The 19,951-nt window shown below is 28.7% G+C and overlaps 1 protein-coding gene across 1 annotated transcript; it reads left to right on the top strand.

Annotated features, from left to right (window-relative positions):
* Positions 1–83: 83 nt before the first annotated feature.
* CHMP2B (Charged multivesicular body protein 2b) lies at positions 84–17,628 on the top strand. Its single transcript, XM_075360087.1, has 6 exons — positions 84–242; positions 8,134–8,225; positions 12,313–12,429; positions 15,170–15,350; positions 16,531–16,637; positions 17,375–17,628. Exons 1-6 carry the CDS (start codon positions 206–208, stop codon positions 17,480–17,482), a joined length of 642 nt encoding a protein of 213 aa, XP_075216202.1. The 5' UTR covers positions 84–205; the 3' UTR covers positions 17,483–17,628.
* The last annotated feature ends 2,323 nt before the right edge of the window (positions 17,629–19,951 follow it).

The raw sequence follows: 19,951 nt of genomic DNA, 5'->3' as shown, positions 1-19,951 counted from the left end.
AAATACTCATTTTAATAATAAAATATCTCATTTTTTAATTTGTTTTTCAAAACAAAAATTAACAGCTTTTCGAAATTTTTCTGCTTATGAATCACCTGCTTAACCAGAGTGGCAAAGGTGGTGCAATCCGTTAATGTAATCGTATGTTTTCAAACGTGCTGTGGTGTTTGTGCTTTATAAACGTTTTTACTAGCTTATTCTGATCATGGAATTTTTTTTTGGCAAAAAGTTAACTCCAAAAGGTAATTTTAGTTTTATATTAAAGAAGAATAGAATTAAAATGTACTATCCGTGTTTTAAGGTTATATTAGATTTTTGTGTAGTGGCTGATGACCACTTAGACATATAAAATTATTAGATATTTTTAAATTTCATGAGTTGAATTGGCTATAAATGAGTACATTCGAATGAATTTTGCGTTCAAGTTCAACTGTCATTAATTTCTTCTTTTTTGGTACTTTGTAATTGAATGTCTAAAATTTTTCTTTCAGATGCAATACATGTATACATTATTTCTGGAAGAAAAATATTCCGTTTTGTAGTAGTACCTCAATATTGTTCTGTCCTTCAGTGATCTTTTTTGGTGCTTTATAAAATTAGTCACACATATGAAATAACTATTTAATTACAATGTAGATTGCAGGTAGGGTTTTTTGTTAGCAGATCTCAAACCTATGATAAGATTGAGGAAATTTTATCGTGGTAATTGTTAATTTGATGATATCTTGTTTCATGAATTTAGTTTATTAATCTATGATGTTTTTATAGGTGATAGATTGTTTGAAATATGATTATTCCGATTTGATTTCCAGATGGGTGGTAAAAACAATGTTTGATTGTTAGGTGAGCAACTATGCATAAACTTATTTCCAAAAACAGTAATAAAATTATTGTCATGAACATGACAATCTTTGATGTATCTTGGTAGTGCTGAATCCTTTTGTGTGCAAAAAATATACATTATGTTTTATATATATATATATAATTATTATTGATTAGGTATGTTCCTCATTATCAATTACTTTATATCCTTCAACTTTTTCATACTTTAATATAACATAATAGATATGTTATAATAAAATCAGAAAACATAACATCTAATTGTCAGAAAGCTGGTTTGGTTAGTGGATGATGTGTACAAGGTCAAAGTTGATGGTGCATTGTCAGTACTCTTAGTCAATAGCTATCAAGTTTTGTGAGTTTGGTGACATTTTCAGATGCTAACTCAATTTTGTGTGACAACTGTGAGCATATTTAACAAGTTTTATAGTGCTTTCTGAGGTTAGTTGGGAAATTTTTGTTATAATCAAATTTCTCCAGTGTTTGAACCGAGTAGACACTGTGAATAAACATAAAATGAAAAATAAGGTTCAGTGCAAAAAATACATATCTCAAATGAAGTTCACATTGTTTGAAAACCATAATTTGTCATTATGTTGTGTACTGGTCATTAATTAAACCACCACGATATGAGATTTTGCTTGATGAATTAAGACTTATCACATCACACTTTGTTGACTGGAGCAGCTGGGCTGTCGTTGACTGGACTGGGAAAATGTGTTCAGTCATTATTTACAGACAGTCTTTAACTGTTGGTGGTGTTGGCAAAATGATTGAAATTTATGAAGCAAAAATAGGCAAATGTAAGTAGAACAGGGAAAGTATTATTGAATGGAGTTTGGTAAATGCGGCTTTGACTGTGAACGCGAATCTAAAAACTGTTTTTTAATTCCTTACCAACATGATCGCTTCATTGCTAACTTTCATGCGAAGGTTAGCAAGCATAGGTTACATTTGATTTCGTTGCCGGCTTCCATGGCAGTGGTAGCGTCTTGGTCTTTCATCCAGAGGTCCAGGTTCAAATCCTGGTCAGGCATGGCATTTTCACACACTACAAAAATTGTCATTCGTCTCATTCTCTAAATTAATATCTAACAGTGGTCCCAGAGGTAAAAAAAAAGTTAAGTTTGGTTAGATTATAATTTTACATCCTATTTAGGTATTCAGATATCAAGTTTATCTTTATTAGCTAAGCAATAGCAATGTTCAGGATGTACTAAATAAGTACGGCCTACATAGGTATTCAGATACCAAGTTTATCTTTACTAGCTAAGTGATAGCAATAGCCTTTCAGCCATGTAATAACTAACGACAGCGACTAACTGATTAACTACAAATCGTCTTATTGGTGGCGGGCATCTTCTTGAATGTATTTAAAAAAATACATTTTACTTGGCAGTATTACAATCGTGATTAATGAAAGACATACAGTTGTCTACAGTTTCAAGGTTATCACCACATTATATTTATAACTTTGTGGATGTAGACACCAAGACCCATACCCATCATGTCAAGCAGCTGTGGAGAGAGTTGAGGGGTAAAGTAGCAAGGTATGATAATATTAAACACTGTCATAGGACACTTGGCTGAATTTTTATTTAACTACATTACGTGTTCGTTGCTATTAATCATGTGTACGATGAAGAATTAACCTACGAAGAGTGTCGTCAGTCATCTTTAACAGACTCCAGAGTCTGATTCTGTCGATTATTAAGGTTAATTTAATTTATGGTTTATTCCCCTCTCCACAAAAGTCTTAACTTTAATGGTGACCCGTGCAATCCACTATGATATATTAAAGTACATGTTAGAACAAAATTGAAGGTGATCAAGTAATTGCTCAGAATTAACATTAATTATATAATAAAATAATATGTATATATACATATATATATATATATATATATATATATATATATATATATATATTCATTTTTTGATAGCATTTTTTATCACGTGGTGTATATTTATTTTTTACCAAATACACATATAATTTTTAATTTTAGGTAATTCCTATGACAAATCTATGTTAAGATGATTACTAAAATTATATGTGTGTTTGTAGTAAGAAATTTTAAAAAAATATATCAATAGTCACAAAAAGAGGAGGAGGGTTTTTGTTTGTTCAGGATAAACAAAAAAAACTACTTGGTTAATCACAACCCCAAATTTTTACCCATGTTTCTTGTCGAGTAACTGAGAAGGTTTTTAGATATCTTTCATATTGAAAAGTTTCGAAAAAAAAGTGTATAGAAGTGGAGATTTGCTGGTTGAAGCACAAATTTTAATGAATTGAATTAGAAGTGCATGATTTGAATCAATTGAATGAATAATATTACAAAAATAATAGAATTAAATTTATGTTAAATAAAATAATATTAAATAAATTTCTGTTTAACAATAACTGCCTTTCCATGTGGACTGTGTGTAAGGCTAGAGTGGTGAGATATGCAAGCACCTCATGTGAGGCTAGACTAATCTTCTCCATCAGCTGGTAACAATCCGGGTGCCCCTGAGACACGTTTTTGAGAGGTGCAATGGAATGCTCTTATAATATCTCTATAAACAATCGTCTGATTTTTCAAAATTCAAATGGGGGTATTTGTTAGTAGGTTGAAGGCTAACTTTTGCAAGCATCAGCTACACTCTCAATCCAACACATCACTGTTATTCAGAAATCTTTTGTCTTTGCAATCAATTTTCAAAATTCAAACGGTATTTGCTGATATTTTCAATAGATGTGTGTGTGTGAAATCTGACTGTTTCTTCTCATAACACAAGAACCAACTGACCGATTGCTTTCAAATTTTCAGGATACATTCGTGTTATTCCAGGGAAGTTTTTTTATCATACACCGAGGGTCTAGCTCCCTTGAATGTTAAGATGTTTAAAATATTCATTATTTCTTCACTCCCAAGGAGGGTGAATTGAAAGATATTCATTAAGGAGCAAAAAAAAAATCCTTTTATTTTATTAATATAGTTCTGCTACCACGGCAAAGAAATCTTGTGAATTTTTTGTTGTCAAAGGTGTGTGTACTTTATTTACCATAATTACTATTATTCTGTCTTTTGTAATTTAATTTCTTTTTCAGGTTTCTATAATGCCTGAATACTTAATTGTTATTTATCAGTATTATTCTCACAACCAAGAGTGTAATAAACACTGAAGAGGTCCATAGGGTGGAGCCCTCAGGGTAGACAGGAATGGCGACTAAAGTGAGCTCTGCAGGTGTCCAGAGCGTTGGTCCTCCCTAGGCAAGACAGAATGGCGAGCAAAGCAATCTTACAGCCCTGGGGTAACCCTTTGACTCGAAGAGGCCTCAAGAAGCCCCTGAGTTGGCTCCGGGGTTCACCTATAACCCCTGAGATCCAGGTTCTAGCTAGACGAGTTGGCTAGTACAGTATGTAATATAAATATGTACATAAATTTTATTGTTAAATGAATAATCAAATTGTAACTAAACAAAAAAAAAATTGCTTCATTAAACTGTCATTTTGTAACAGCAGGCAGTGGTGGTATTTGAAATAATAACTGCATTTAGAGCTATCAGAATATGTCAATCTGTGTCTATAGCAGTTACTAATATAAACTTGATCCTGATTTATCTACTTAATGAATTATTGTTTCATCTTAAAACATATTAGAAACATTTTTAAATTTGCATTGTAATAGTACTGACTGTATTTTCACATGTACTTCTTAATAAAAATGAATTTCATAGTGGCTGACAAATAATTGATGGTTAAAATGTTTAATGTGAGATGTCATCAAGAACTGCTATGCCCTAACAGTACTAACGTACCATTTTTTTTTTACTCAAGTAGTGTGATTTATGTAGATAGGAAATACTTATTTGTGTTTATGTGTTAAAGAATCACAATTGGTTGTGGTTTACTTTAAGCCTTAAATGAATTTTATGAGCTTGAAGGCTCACAACCGATATTTAATATTTGCACATTTCTCTTAACTTTTCACCCTATAATTTAATGAATATTTTAAATGACTACTGCACTTATAAATTTATCACTGTGTTAGTAGAGTGAAATTTCATTATTCTTCCAAAATTATTAATATCTGTTGATAAATAAAAATTAGTTATTGTAGTAAACATTGATTTAACAATTTTTTTATTTTAATAATATTAAAGACTCGAGGGTTTTAGGTAGAATCTCTCTGTCTTATTCAATTCAAAAAGTATTCTATTTGAATATGGATTTAGAATTGTTGGTAACATTGAGTTATAGGTTTGAATTTGAAAACAATTATAAATATTATTTAGGTTTACATGCAAAGGAGTAACAATCTTACCAAAAAGCTAAATGATTTAGGAATTATCTTCCTGCTGTATAATTGTGACAAATTTTGAATACTTAATGTCTACTTGTTTAAAGTTAGGATAAAAAAATTATGATTGATAGCTCATTGCCTTGTAAGCAGGGCTTTGGAGTGACCACTTTTTTGAGTTGCTCTGCTCCAGCTCCGCTCCATGCTCCGGTTAAAATGTTCTTATAGGAATTGCATTAATTTTTTCTTTGATATTTAAATTCATTTAAAAAAAGCTTGTTTATTTATGACTAATTTATTTATTATTAAAAAAATTAACATACAACCTAAAATTTATTCATTGATATTAGTAAATAAAATAACAGAAAACAAATCATCCTTCATTGACTGTCTATTATCACTTAAAATTAATCTTAATCTGGAAAATAGATGCTCAACACTTGCTTGAGAAGTTGGACTCACCTTTAATCTCCCCACATCCTCTATTGCATTGCAATCTTCCTCAATATGTTTGTCTATTTCATTGTCATCTTTATTATACATAGTGGAAATTCTACCGACTTTTCTCTTCTATCCAGTTCTTTTTCAAAATCATTGTCTTCTGAATCTATATATCAAAAAACTTTACTTAGATAAGTTTTAGACCCCTATCCAAAGAATAGTAAGAACTTAAACAAATTTGATATTTTACTTAATAAGAAAGTTACAGTGATATTTTGTTTTTCAAAAAAGCCACCCCATGGTGATTTTTTCATGGTTTGATTTTGTCTGTTAATGAACTTGACCGAGATTTTGGGTTGAGTTATTTTTAGGGAACAATTTGAAAGTGATTGGCACAAAATTACGGCAGTTATTGTGTCAACAAGAAATTGAAATATATATATGTAAATTTATGTATAAACTTTTGAGCTGACAGTGGTTTTGGGGTCTGGGGTATGTGAAATGCAAAGATATGTCTAAATTTTCTGGAAGTCGAGTCATGGTGCCCATTACAATATGAAATTTACCTAAAAGAAGATGATCAAGCATGACATATATAGAATAACCCCATCTTGTTACTGTATCTAGGGATTGAGTTTTACCATACATTTTCAGCACATCATTACAAATTGTTGGCATTCATAATTTTACCACAGCCTGTCAAATTTTCCATAATATTTTTATTATTCGTTCATTCTTTAATCCTTCCCAAATGGCCAGTTGAAGAGTGTGAACCCCACACCTCATTAGTTGAATTTTTGTATTATCATTAGTCCATGCTGCCAATATTAGGAAAGGATCTTTAACTCATTGTTGGGAAATCACTCTTCAGTTTTTTCATCTTCTTTATCCTGGGAAATATTTTCATGGTCGCCAAGTTTATTTACAACACATGTCATGTTCGCTGCGTTATCGATACTAATACTCAGTACTTGTTGTTCATCGGTTTAAAATTTGTTTAAAGTTTCTTTAATTTGATTTTTCACATATAAAGAATTATGCCTTCTTCATTATCGAAAATAGCCAATGTTTTTATCTCAGTTTTCTCATTTTTTCATTCCAAAAATTGTACATTGATGCCAAGAAAATTTCTATTTCGGGGGGTTGTAGCATCTAGCTTTAAATAACATAATTTTCCTTTTAAAGTTTGTCTTAGATTGATGCGAACAGGCTCGCATCAAATAAGACAAATAAGACAAGACAAATAATATGTCAATTTTGGTGAACGTAGTGAATGGTGTCATACTCATACAAGCCATCTCAACAAGTCCCTTGCGAAAAGTATTATTATCCATAATGATTGTAATCTTCAATGATGTAAAATATGTATCAATTTTTGGTTCATCAGTTCTGCATTTTTTATGACATGAAAGTGCAGTGGTAAAATTTTTGTAATTACATGTTCTTCTTGCACCAGCTTCATCTTGTTGATTCTTTTTAACTAACTTTTTGTAAATTTCAGGATGATTACGCTTCACATGCTGCCAAAGGTTGAACTTTTTGACACACTAGTTCCACTTGCCTTGAAGTTGCATTATTTAGATTCGCCATTTACAATTTGGTATTCAACACATTTGAATACAGTAACGGGACTTCTTCCCGTTACTGTATTCAAATACAAATATCTCTTTAAGCTCCTCTTCCTTAAATCGACTGTCTATCATGGTGATGGTTTTAAATTTTGGTTTGACACCATGGCTTAAATAATCAAATATTTAAGTATTATTAATTGAGAAATAGCGCATATAAACATTCGTGGATATAAAATAACCAAATAATAATAATCTTACCTCTGCAAACGGATTACGAATTACAATGTGCGATTATAACAAACTGATTGTGAACAGAAACAAGCAACTGTCACACTCACAACCCAGCACATGCAAAAATAGTAGTAAGGGTATGTATTGCGTGACAAAGTTGCCACATGTTAAATAATATCAGTGTTGTAAATTTAACAATGCAAAATATCAAATGAGCCGGTGAGAATGAGAGTGGCGTAAGTCACTTTATGGCTAATTGGAGAAATTTAATTTAATATTTAATGGTTTGTTAAAATTGTTATTGAAAAATCAAATGTAAGAAATAAATATTAATGCTGCTTCTACTGGTGAATTTCTGTGCTAATGACTGACGCCACTGTCATTCTAAACAAAACAGAGGATTTCAAGCTTGGACTTAACTCAATTTTTAAATTTTATGACTTATCCCATTTCCATTCTCACGAACTCAAAGATTAAAAAAATATGTATGTCGAAGCAGTGGAGTACTACAAATTTCCGTGCTCCGGCTCTGAGTAAAAATCCATTGCTCCAGCTCTGCTTCAAAGGCCTGCTTGTAAGTACCATTCATTTTAACAAATGTACATAATTGCTGGTAATTTGTGATATTAATTTTATGAAATGGTTAAACTATATTTTACAGATTTGTTCGTGGATCATAAGTGTTTTATGTCACAAATGCAGTTGATAAATGCACCTGATACAAATATTTGAAGTTAACATTTAATGTATTGTTTATTTTTAGAACAACAACGAGAAAATGATAGAGCACTACGTAAAGCTGGTAGAGATATTGAAAGAGATCGTCGTGAATTGGAAAGAGAAGAAAAGAAATTGGTAAGTACTGTTTTTTCCCTTCCCAACAGTTACTTTAATTTGAGTTCAGGCTAATTATTTGTAACATTTTTATTGATACAGAATTCTGCAAATGTGTTATTTTCTTATGAAATTTATACTTTCAATCAAAATTCATTCATTCTTCCATGTAGATGAATTTACTTTTATTCATGGAAAGCAGTGAAGCATACACAATAGTTGATTATGTCTTGAACTTTATTGTAAATCTACTGTTAATATTTATTTATAATATTTTCAAGAGTATAGTTTTTATTAAAAAAAACCTGTTAACTTATATATTTTAGACATTTTTATGTTATAAACCGCTTGATGAATTTCAAACGGTTATTTTTTTTACTTATTTTGAGGAAAATATGATTTGACTACTAAATATTTTATTATTTTGAAGTTGTCTTATACCTTTTGTAATGTAGATCAGTACACATCGCATGATACCTATTTAATGAAAATGTAAGGCAGCATTCTGAATTAGAAACATACATAGACTCCTGATATAATCTGATAAAAAAAAATTAATTTCATCCTATTAATTTTCTTTTTGCACACAAATACATATTTTATTTTTATTATAATAATAGTAATAAAAAGAAAATTCAATAAAACAGTTTCTACACTATAATATAAATTGTGTAACTTGGATAAAATTTAGGTACCATCTGTAGATAAATCCATGTTGAGGGTTTCCGTCACAATAATGTTTTATAAAGTCAACAAAAATTCTGATATATACCACCAGTAACTTAAAATAATAAAAACATTTATAAATTTTGTAATCATAAAATAGTAATTTCTTTTAACAATTTTTGTCAATAATTAAATTAGAGTAATAACTTTTCCGTTTCATCAATCTCTAGTAACCATACAAATAACAGAGCATTGTATTCTCCAAGTTTCTTTATTCCTTTATCTTATTAGGTAACAAATTGTACACCTTCGAAGCCATAAATAAATAAAAAGTCTACAGTTTCAATTTTGGCAAAATAACAAATTTATTATTCCCACTTAATTTACTCTTAACATATGTGTGTATTATTACTTTATACCTTTTACAAAAAAAGTTTTAGGACTCAAAAAACATACAAATATCTTAAGGGCACAATATGCTACGTTTTTTAAAAAGTGGAAAAGATTTGTTAAATCTATTTTTATGAGAAAACATTACATGTTTTTGTGCTACCAATAATGGCTTTATGTTAGAATAATATATACCTCTCCAACAAGTTATAACATTCATTAATCTCACTTCTGTCAAGGAGTCATACATCTTTAGTAACTTTGTTGTACAAAAATTCTTTAAGAAATAAAATTATACATACTTAATCCTATTTCTTTTTTTATGTTACTCATATGTTTCTTCAAAGACAGATTCACATCTAAAATTACTCTTAAATAGTTAACCATACTTGGTTGTTATATATCTTGGCATGTTCAATTTATGTTTGTATTACCGATTAAATTGTGATATTTATGCTGTATAACATTTCGGACAGATATTGTAATTGAAAAATTATATAATTTGTCTTCCTAACATTTAAACTTAAGCCGTTTTTGATTAACCACCACCTAATTCTCGTAAGGTATTTTTCTATATTTCATATACTCTTTCATCTTCATAATCTAATGCTATGCCATCTGCAGATGTTTTCATTCTCCATTAAATTTTCCACCTATATAATAAATAAAGTAGTTCCAAGTACAGAACCTTGTGGTATATCGTATTTAACAGTACCCTGAAAACTCATTTCTTCTCCTAATTTGACCTGTTAAGATTTTACACTCAAATATATCTTGAACTATTTGTTGCACTGATCTCTTATTCCAGCTTCCATAGTTTATTAAGCTAAATATTATGATCAGTATCAAATATTTTTTTTTCATATCCAAGATCAATCCCGCTACTTGTTGACTTTGTTTTTACCTTCTGTTATATTGGGCATAAAATTGAAAAATTCAGTAGTTTTTCCTTTGCAAAAACCATATTGATCTTTACTGAAAATTTTTGTTTTTTTTAGGAAATCTGTTAATCTAATTTTTATAATTTTTGAGAATAGGTCAGATTTTGTCGATTTTTGAATAATAGGTCGGTAATTATTAATATTTCTTATCTATCACTGCTCTTAAATATAGGTACAGCCACAAATTTTTTAAACATAGAGAGAAATTTACCTTTACCCATACTCAAATTAAACAAATGAGTTAAAACATTAATAACAATCTCACTAACTTATTATTTTAACCCTTATTCCAACTTTTCTCATTGACTTTTTGTTTTTCGTGCCTTTAATGATATTAATTATTTCCTCATTACGTGTAGGTTTCAAATAAAATGACTTTTCAGAGACTTTTTTGGTTGTTTTTATTATCAATTTATTATCGAAATGCACGTCATTTGGTTTTAATTTTTTTCTTAATCTCCTCCACTATAGTTAAAAAGTAGTTATTAGTTTTTTCTGCAGTTAAACTAAACTTCATCACTTGATCACCAATAAGTTTTAAAGATTTTGTTTTACTATTTTTAGATCCGACTATTCCTAATAACATCCATTGTTCTGCACTATTTCAGGATCTCAAAAAAAGATGACTGAAATATTTATCTTTAGCAATTTCTAGTTCAATTTTTAATATGTCTTTATATTTTACATTATACTTTTTGATATTTATGTTATTAGGATGCTGGTTTGTCTTTTTATACAATGTATTCCTTTTATCAATTCTACATACTAGATTAATATTTATCCATGGTTTTAAGGGATTATATTTTGTTTTGCGTGTATGTGTATTTTTTTACTGAGTTAAACTCTATTCACACTTAATAAAGTTTTTCTTTTAGCTTATAAATAATATTCATGTAAACTTTATTAATGTTATCTTTAATTTTATTATTTGTTAAACAAAAATCAATGAATGATCTATAATGTTTATATCAAGAATTTTTCCAAATCATAATTTTCACAACTTAATAATTTCCTCAGTCTTATAGCAATGTGGTCTGTACATGTACCAGGTATGTCTTGTAGGATTGTTCATTATAATACTGTAACCATGTCCTTGCAATAGAAGTAAATATTTATCAGTTATTGCATTATCAATCATATTATTTATATCACGTCCATAATGTCCTTGCAGTAGAAGTAAATATTTACCAGTTATTGCATTATCAGTCATACTATCTATATCACGGGCATATATTACATTCTCATTTTCAAATAATTCTCTTAATTCTTGTAAATATTTATCTTTTGATACCAAATTAATTCTGTAGAAAGGAATTATATTAAACTTAAAATTATTTTCTTCAATTTCAATTCATTTACCGTCTGCAGATTTAAAATTTATTTTAGAATAATTGGTACAATGTAGGCCTGTGCTTTTTTTAATATACACAATAACCCATTCCTCCAGCTCCATTCCTAGAATTAAAGGTAGAGAAACAGTTATAGTTATAATTATCTATTTGATATTTAAATAATTCTTCTTTAAAAATCCATATTTTAGTCAGTACTATTATTTCAGCCATTTTTCCTAGTAATAATAGCTCTTATAGAAATAATGAAAAGTCCTAGCCCATACTTCTAACATTTTTCAAAACTAAACACAAATCTTTTTCTGTCATTTCTTTTGATTATAAACTATTACAAACATAAAAAAATTATGTTTAGGCCATTTACGCTAAATTATCTAAATCTGAGAGATATTTAAATGTAATGACTGGCTGACCTTCTGTTTTCCTTATTAGTATGTTTCCATTATGTATCTGTAAGTATTCAAATCTTTTTTCCTTTTTCATCTTACATGCAGCAAGAATCTTTCGTCTTTCCATGGATTGGCTTTTGTTGATGTAGATGGATATATCCGTAGAGATACCCATATGAATATAGAATAATTTAAATAATATTTTAATTTATTATATCTGTTGTCAACGGCTGTCAAGGAATGACTATTAGGACCTTTTTCCTGTCAACAGTATTAAATTCTATTGTTAAATTTTTTATTATTGTTCTTTTGAACACATTTTGAATCTGATTTTTGTTGATAATTTTTTTTCACTGGAATAATCACCTTTTAGGAAATGGAGATAAAAAAATTGGCAAAAGAAGGAAATAAAGAAGGATGTATGGTATTAGCAAAACAATTAGTTCAAATGAGAAGACAAAAAAATAGAACATTTGCTGCAAACAGTAAGGTAGGAAAAAATCAGAGTTATTTAAAATTTATTTTATCTGTATATTGTATTTATTATTCATACTGTGATTATAAAAATGCTAATAGTTTCTCATTTAATGAATAATCAGATAAGCAAGTTTTGCTGATAACTAAGACAGTTTATTACACGGTAATTACTATTTTATATCTACTAGAATTTTTTTTATGTTAATTGGTTTAGTAAATTTTAAAACAAGCATTACACATAAGTTAATATTTAATATTGGTGAAATATTTAATTCTTATTTACTTGTTAATTAAGGACACTTTCAAAAGCTATGTTAAAATAAACCAATGAAATTTTTTTTAGAATATCTTTATTTCGCTTACATATCAAAATGAAAGTATTTTTTACTTATTCATCTAATAAAAATAATTTTCTTAAAAAATTATTCAAATCCATGTGAAATTATGTTAATTTTTTGACATGAGACTGTAAACTGACTGGTAGAAACACAGTGGTCATTTCAAAGTTAATGCCATGTTAGGACAGATGTTTAAACAGAGGTTTAGAGATTATGTTAAAAAAAGGTAAAAAATAATTTGTTTAGTTATGTTATTGAATCTAATTAAAATAGAAATTTTAATAGAAAAAATGTATAGTTGAAATTAATAAATAAATAAAATCATGTTTTATGTATACTTAATGAGGAAAATGAAATAGAAAATATTACATGTAAGAAAAAAATGCCAGTACCTTGCTGGAAATGAAACCTAGATCAGCTAATTTAAGAGACAGCATTCTTTTGAAACTTCTTGAGTAGTAATTTATTTTTTTATTATTATTGTTAGCTGGAATAAATAAAATTTGATTTATCAGTCAGAAATGGTTTCTTGCTAGATTTAGACAGAGATTTTTTAACAGAGCAAAGATCATGGATATAGCTCTATTCTTATACTCTAACTCTGCTAATATAGTTTTAATTTATTAATAAAAGTAATGGAAAATATGTTAGCTAAATTTTAAATGATTATTTTGTATCACATTCAATTTGTGGTACAAAGACTTTGTTACAAGAAAAACCAGTTTCTTATTAGAGTAGTAAGTAAGCGTCTTCACCTGTTATGAGAGTTGTTAATAATGATAGACCCTTGTTCATTCAGATGAAGTTATTGTTTTTTTTTTTTTTTTAATTGGATATAATTGTCTGTTTCATTGGTGTATTTTTGCTTTTTAAATTTAGTTGATGACTTTTTCATTATGTAAATTCTAGAGATTTAATTTATTATGTAAGCACATTTATTCATCTCAGAACTGTGCAGGGAACTGTATAAAGGTAACATTATAATGTACAGATTGATTTTAAAATACTCAGTACATTTTAGATGTTACAAAACAACATACTTACATGGTTGTTTTATTGTTGAGCATTTGAAACAGTTTTGTTTATAACACATTAATTTAAACAAGATCTTCATGGGCATCTTTTGTGACACGTAAAATGTTCTGTCAATATTCTATTTCACACCACACATTACAAAGAATATCTGGAATTATTTCATTAATTACACCTTTGATTCTTCTTTTTAGTTCATTGATTTTGATAACATTTGTTATGTACACAATGTCTTTATAAACCCCTTCTATGTTACTCCCTAACTTGTAAACCCCAGTGTGAAGGTGCACCATCTTGTTGAAAGTAAACATTAGATTGCTGATATGTTCAACTTGTGGTACTGCATACTCCCGTAACATGTCTAGATAACTAATACTAGTAACCTTCAACTCGGCGAAGAAGAATGGTCTGATCATTTTATAAGTAAATTATATCAAATGTTTATTTTCGGACTGTCATGTTATGTTCATCAGACGCAATGAGAGTTCTCATTACTCCAAATTCAACAATTACGATGGTAACATGACCAGAAGCATGGAAGATAGCTTCGTCAGATAATATTACTTTTTCTAAAAATGTATTATCTTTGTTAATTTTATCAAGAATGTCCATGACAAAATTGTAGTAGTGTGGTTTGTCTCATCTTCAATTGCATGCTCTGACTGAATTTTGTATGCATGAAGTTTTAAGCACTTGTGTAGAGCCTTCACAGTTATTGATTTCAATATCCCCATCCTTAAACTATGCTTAAACTGTTGATATCAGTATTTAATAGAGTTTATGAGTTTATGTAGAATATGGCTGAACTCTAAATGAAAACTTCTACGAACAGTATTAATAGATCCATTTTCATTAAACCATAATATGCACATTGCTTTCTCCTGCACAGTAGCCATTACTCAGCTGACAATCCCCCCTGTTATTACATTGCATTGTATCAGAATGTTCATTCAAGCTCATCAGTAACTGTAGTAACTGTAATAAGGCACAACTACATTGCTTTGTTCATTTTTTATTAACCCCTAAAATGTGCTGAATAATTTATGTTCACCCCCAAGTCAGTGATGAACATTTGCTGCTTGTGCAGCATAATAAAATGCTAAGTTTAGCAGCTAAGGTGGCATGCATTAGTGGCGAGATGAAAAGTATATCTGAGAGAGCATGAGATTCAAAACTTTCTTCTGGTTTCTTCAACTTTAAATTTACAAAATTCCACTGAATATTATAGATAATTTTAGTAGTGTCTTGTGGTAAAATTTTTTTGTTAGAAGTTTTCTTTGTGTTTTAAGTAATGTACTGACATTAAGATTTGACAGTAATTGACTTTTTTTTTTTTTTAAGAAAGTGTACAGTTCCATCTTTAATTTTCATTTTTTTTTCCAGATGATGAGTATAGGTGTTAAAAACAAAGCAATGGGTGCTAATATGAAATTAGCTGAAGCAATGTCAACCACAACGAAAACAATGCGTAATATAAATGCTGTTATTAAACCTGAACAAGTAATGGCTGATATGTCAAACTTTTCAAAAGCATCTATGCAAATGGATATGACTGATGAAATGAGTGAGTTAACAACTTACTGTTGGTTATTTTTATAATTTATTAGAAAGACGTTTTTTTTATATTTGTGCTGAAAAAATATTAAAACTAAATTTTATTTAGTTTTTATAAGTTGTGGGGAGGGACTAGGATAATTGTTACAACTGTTTTGATGTAGATATTTGTAGATTTTATGTTTAGTCAGATCTAATGTACCCATTAAAAGTATGTGTAGCATTACTTGGAGTAAATAAGTGTAAACTTACAGTTCTTTGGGATATATTTAAAAGTAAAAAACATGTTGGCAATTCAAAATCTCTTCTCTCAACTTCTCTAGTTTCTAGTCATCAATAAAAAAACCTGAAATATTGACATGTTCAACTAGTTTTTTTTTTTTCAAAATATGGTCTACCTTCAAGGGGAAATTAGAAATTCATTTGTATCAAAAGGATTTCTTGATCATTTGCCCTCTAGCACTAACCTCCTCCTCTAGTCTCCTCAATTAATATAAATTGAAGTATTGTAATGTTCAACCATTATTTTTCAAATTTTATTTTTGGATTAGAAAACTCAACTAGTGTCAAATAGGTTCAGGATTCTCTGCCTTCTTTCAGATCCATTTAGTTAAAAATTCTAAGTATTTGGCTGTGTTAATTAATAAAAATTTTAATTTCTATGATATTTTAACTTTTTAATTACAACTCATTAACATGAAGAGCATATATCAAGTTAAATTACACCATCAAAACGACCTCATACCACTGCTTGCTTCCTAACCTCTCTTTGGTAACTGAAAATAAAATTCTGATGTAAATATTTTTTTCAAAAAGTTTTTCTGTGGAGGCGAGTAAGAACTTAATATTGGTGAAAAGTTTGGGCCTCTTTTAATGTTTGTTTGAATTAATCCTTTGCTCATGTTTGTTTTTCTGATATAATTATTAGTGATGAATAAATAATGTACTTATGGAGCCTGACAATTGGCAAGTTAGTTTTCTTGTCTTTACCACAGATATTGGTCTTGATCTCAACCAGGTTGATGCCTTCTGAACTATTGCTAGAAAACAGTAGATTAAATACAGTATTATAACATCATTTCATCAGGAACTAGTCATATTCAGTTTCCTAACCAACTCCAGCATGGATAAATAATAATAATTATAATTGTTTTTTAATGTTACTAATAATTTGTATGTTTATATTTTAGTTAATGATACATTAGATGATATTTTGGATGATGAAGGTGATGAGGAAGAAAGTGATAGAGTTGTTAACCAAGTACTTGATGAAATAGGAATTGAAATTGCGGGCAAGGTAAGAAAAAGTCTTTATTTCAGATTTTGTTGTAAGATAGATTTATAAGGTGCAAGATAAATTTCTTTTTAATTTTGCAGTTCAGCTTTCATCCTAATAATATGCTATTTATTGACATACTTTTTTCCTGATGTGTACATTGCAATCTGCTCAACTAGTGAGCAATAAGCTACCTACCCTATGGCCCAATGAGATGAGAATGAGCCTCAATAAGTGAGGTATAGCCTTGTACAGACTATCTTATCATATCTAGATCTCAGCAGTTGAATGACTGAATCTAGGATCTCTGTCTTCCATCTAGAAGGTTCTGGGTTCAAACTCCACTGTCTAGTATTCAAATCCATATAAAAGCAATTAACTTTAACTAGGATTTGAACCTCAGAACCTTCGACCTCAGCTGTTAAACAACAGCTGAAGCAGCTGCTCTGTTAAACATCAGAACAAATCAGCTGTTAAACAACTGATTTGTGGCAATGAGTTAACCACTAAACCAGCTATATAAATAGCTATATTTAATAAATAGCCTGGTGGTCTATTTATTAAAATATAAATTGTAATATTTACTTTATTTTTATTTATATTACAAAATTGATTTATATAGTAAACATTAGTATTCAGTGATACAACAGATGTTTTAGGGGTTAAAGTTTAGGGAAAAGCTACAATGATTTTTTATTTGTTAAAAAATGTATGTTTTTTATAATATAATTATGAGATTTTCTTTGATTTTTTAATAGATAAATGAAGCTCCTAGTGCAATAAAAGGAAGTGTTGGACAGTCATCGAAATCAAGAATACCTACTGATGAAGAAATTGAAGCACAGTTAGCAAAACTAAGGTCGTAAGGTCTATGTTTGTTCATAACTTTACTATTTTTATATTGCATAGATGATGCATTATATTGTATTATTATTGTTATTATAATTATTATTATTAGTATTATATTGCAACTTATAAATGCCTTAAATAAATAAAATTAATTTTTTTATAATCTATTGTTTATTTGTAATATCTTTTAACCTGTTTAGTTTCAGTCAAGTCATAACTAGTTTATTTAGTGTCGTAGCTAGTAATTTTGTTTTTTAATTTTTGTGTTAAAAAGTACGTTAAGATAAAAAATATGCGTTACTGTAGTAATGATTAGATACCAATGACTAGCTGACTAGTGGTCAATAACAATTAAAAGCACCTTTCTACATGCACAGTTCACAGATACTTGCAACTAGTAGGCATTTTTTTACTTTTTTGTCAGCAGTCTTATTTGCATTTCTGAGTAATTATGGTAACAATAATGCTACTAGTTATGAAGTCTTGACTCATGATTCATTAACTGTTGAGTAAATTTTTGAATTCATAGTAATGGTATATGTTATAAAAGTACTTCATTTATAGTAATAAGTAGATAGGTAATGTATTTACACAAGTGAAAAGAAGTATAAAAACTTGTTTGTAAAATTGTATAATTACAGCACTGAAACCATTAAATACTACTATTTGTTTTATTACATCTGTTTCCTTCTTGAGTATGTTTTCATTATTCCTTGTATAAAGTAAAGCTCTAAAATTCAGGTTTTTATATGTACCAATTTTTTGTCACCATGGGTGATTAGAATTTACATATATTGTAAATGCTGTTCGTTGTGGGTTTTCTATAAACTGATGTTCCTATAACATTGTTTATGTTTATTTCAATTTCAATATCCAAAAAATGTATTTTTTTGTCCTTTTCCACTTTTAATGTAAATTTTAAATTATCATTATAATTATTAAGTTTGTTTAAAATGATCAAATGTTCACTATTTACGGATTACTATGCGACCAAAATGTCATCTACATATCTTATCCATAATAGCACTGTGTGATATAACAGTACAACACAGTTAATTTAACAATAAAAATAATAAAAAAACAATTTAAAGGAAACCCCAGTGTGTACAAATGTGTTGATCACCATTGTAAGGAATATTTTTCTCCAAAATTATTTCAGATATGAGAACAAACATTATTCATAAACAAAAGGTTTACCATTGGATTCATCTATTTCTGCAATTATGTCGGAGATTTTTATATAATTTTTTAAAACTATTATAGTTCATGGTATATTGGGTACACACCAAATTTACAAAGCTATACAAAAATTGAAAAAGATATCATTCAGCTATAATAATAAACTGATCACACTTTCCAGTAATCAATCTTGTTTACATCATTGGTGATATGATTCTTAAAACTGTCCATTGCAAGTGTGGATGGTTTTCATAAGATGTCTGGTCAACATTCCCAGATGCATTTAATCCAGTCCAATATTAATTGATTATTCATCCAACCCTTTTCTTGTGTTCATACAACAATATCTGGTGGAAATCAGTAGATGGTTTCTTCTAAAAATTACATATGGGGGAGGTAATTTTTTCTGAAAGTATTTTCAGCTTCACTGAGCAACATTATTTTTCATAACAGGCAGTTTCTATCTGAATACTCTGTTTTCAATTATTTGTATCGATAGCATTTCAAAAATTACCAGTGTCTGGTCCACATTTCCAATTTGATCTAGAGAATAATTGTTCCTTTTTTTGTAAATTTATTCTTCCTTCTTTGCAAGAAATCACCCAACCAAGTTAAGGGCAGCATAATTTTGTATGAATTGAGTTTTTGATTGTTTAATTTTCACTGAAATATTTTTTCTCAGAGTATTTGGTTTATCTTTAATTTAATTATTTATATTATGTTGTTTTTTATTTTTATTTAATAAGTATTTATTTACCTAAGTACTAATTAGGACAAATAGACTTTCAATATATGTAGATTTATATCTACGTAGTTAAAATTAATTAAAAACATTAAACTAACCATTAAAACTTACTATAAAGCTAATAAAATATTTTTACTTTAGTATATTTCCTGTTTAATTTGGTGAAGTTAGTAAATGCACTAATTGAATTTAGACTTAAAATATAAGAATTAATATAGTAGTCCCATACTTTTTAACCATTAATCAGTAATAACATTTTAGATTTACATGAAAATAAAATTGGTATTCTATATGATTTAATCAAATTGTGGAAAGATGCGGATAGGGTGAAAAATTCTGAGCCTGGATAAGAAAACAACATTTTTCTGGGTCCTTTTTGATTTATTTTTCAATGTGATCACCATTAAGGTCAACACTTAGGCCAGCATTCCACAAGAGCACTCAGTTCAGGGTGTCGATGTATCTAACATCTTAAAATAATCATTTATAGCAGCAATAATCTCTTTCCTCAAAATCATTTTTTTAGGTAGGAACAAGTGATAGTCTCTGGGAGCCAGATCAG

The sequence above is a fragment of the Lycorma delicatula genome, chromosome 3 (assembly GCF_047948215.1).
Source record: "Lycorma delicatula isolate Av1 chromosome 3, ASM4794821v1, whole genome shotgun sequence".
Lineage (NCBI taxonomy): Eukaryota > Metazoa > Arthropoda > Insecta > Hemiptera > Fulgoridae > Lycorma > Lycorma delicatula.
Note: the sequence above shows the minus strand (reverse complement) of the source record. Positions and strands in the feature narration are given on the sequence as shown.

What these genes read in the sequence shown, in the direction of transcription:
- CHMP2B (XM_075360087.1), top strand. Translation starts at nt 206, where the DNA reads ATGGAATTTTTTTTTGGCAAAAAGTTAACTCCAAAAG. An exon ending in CATTTGCTGCAAACAGTAAG is followed by an intron (nt 12,430 to 15,169) that starts GTAGGAAAAAAT and finishes TTTTTTTTCCAG; the next exon opens with ATGATGAGTATAGGTGTTAA. An exon ending in GGATATGACTGATGAAATGA is followed by an intron (nt 15,351 to 16,530) that starts GTGAGTTAACAA and finishes TTTATATTTTAG; the next exon opens with TTAATGATACATTAGATGAT.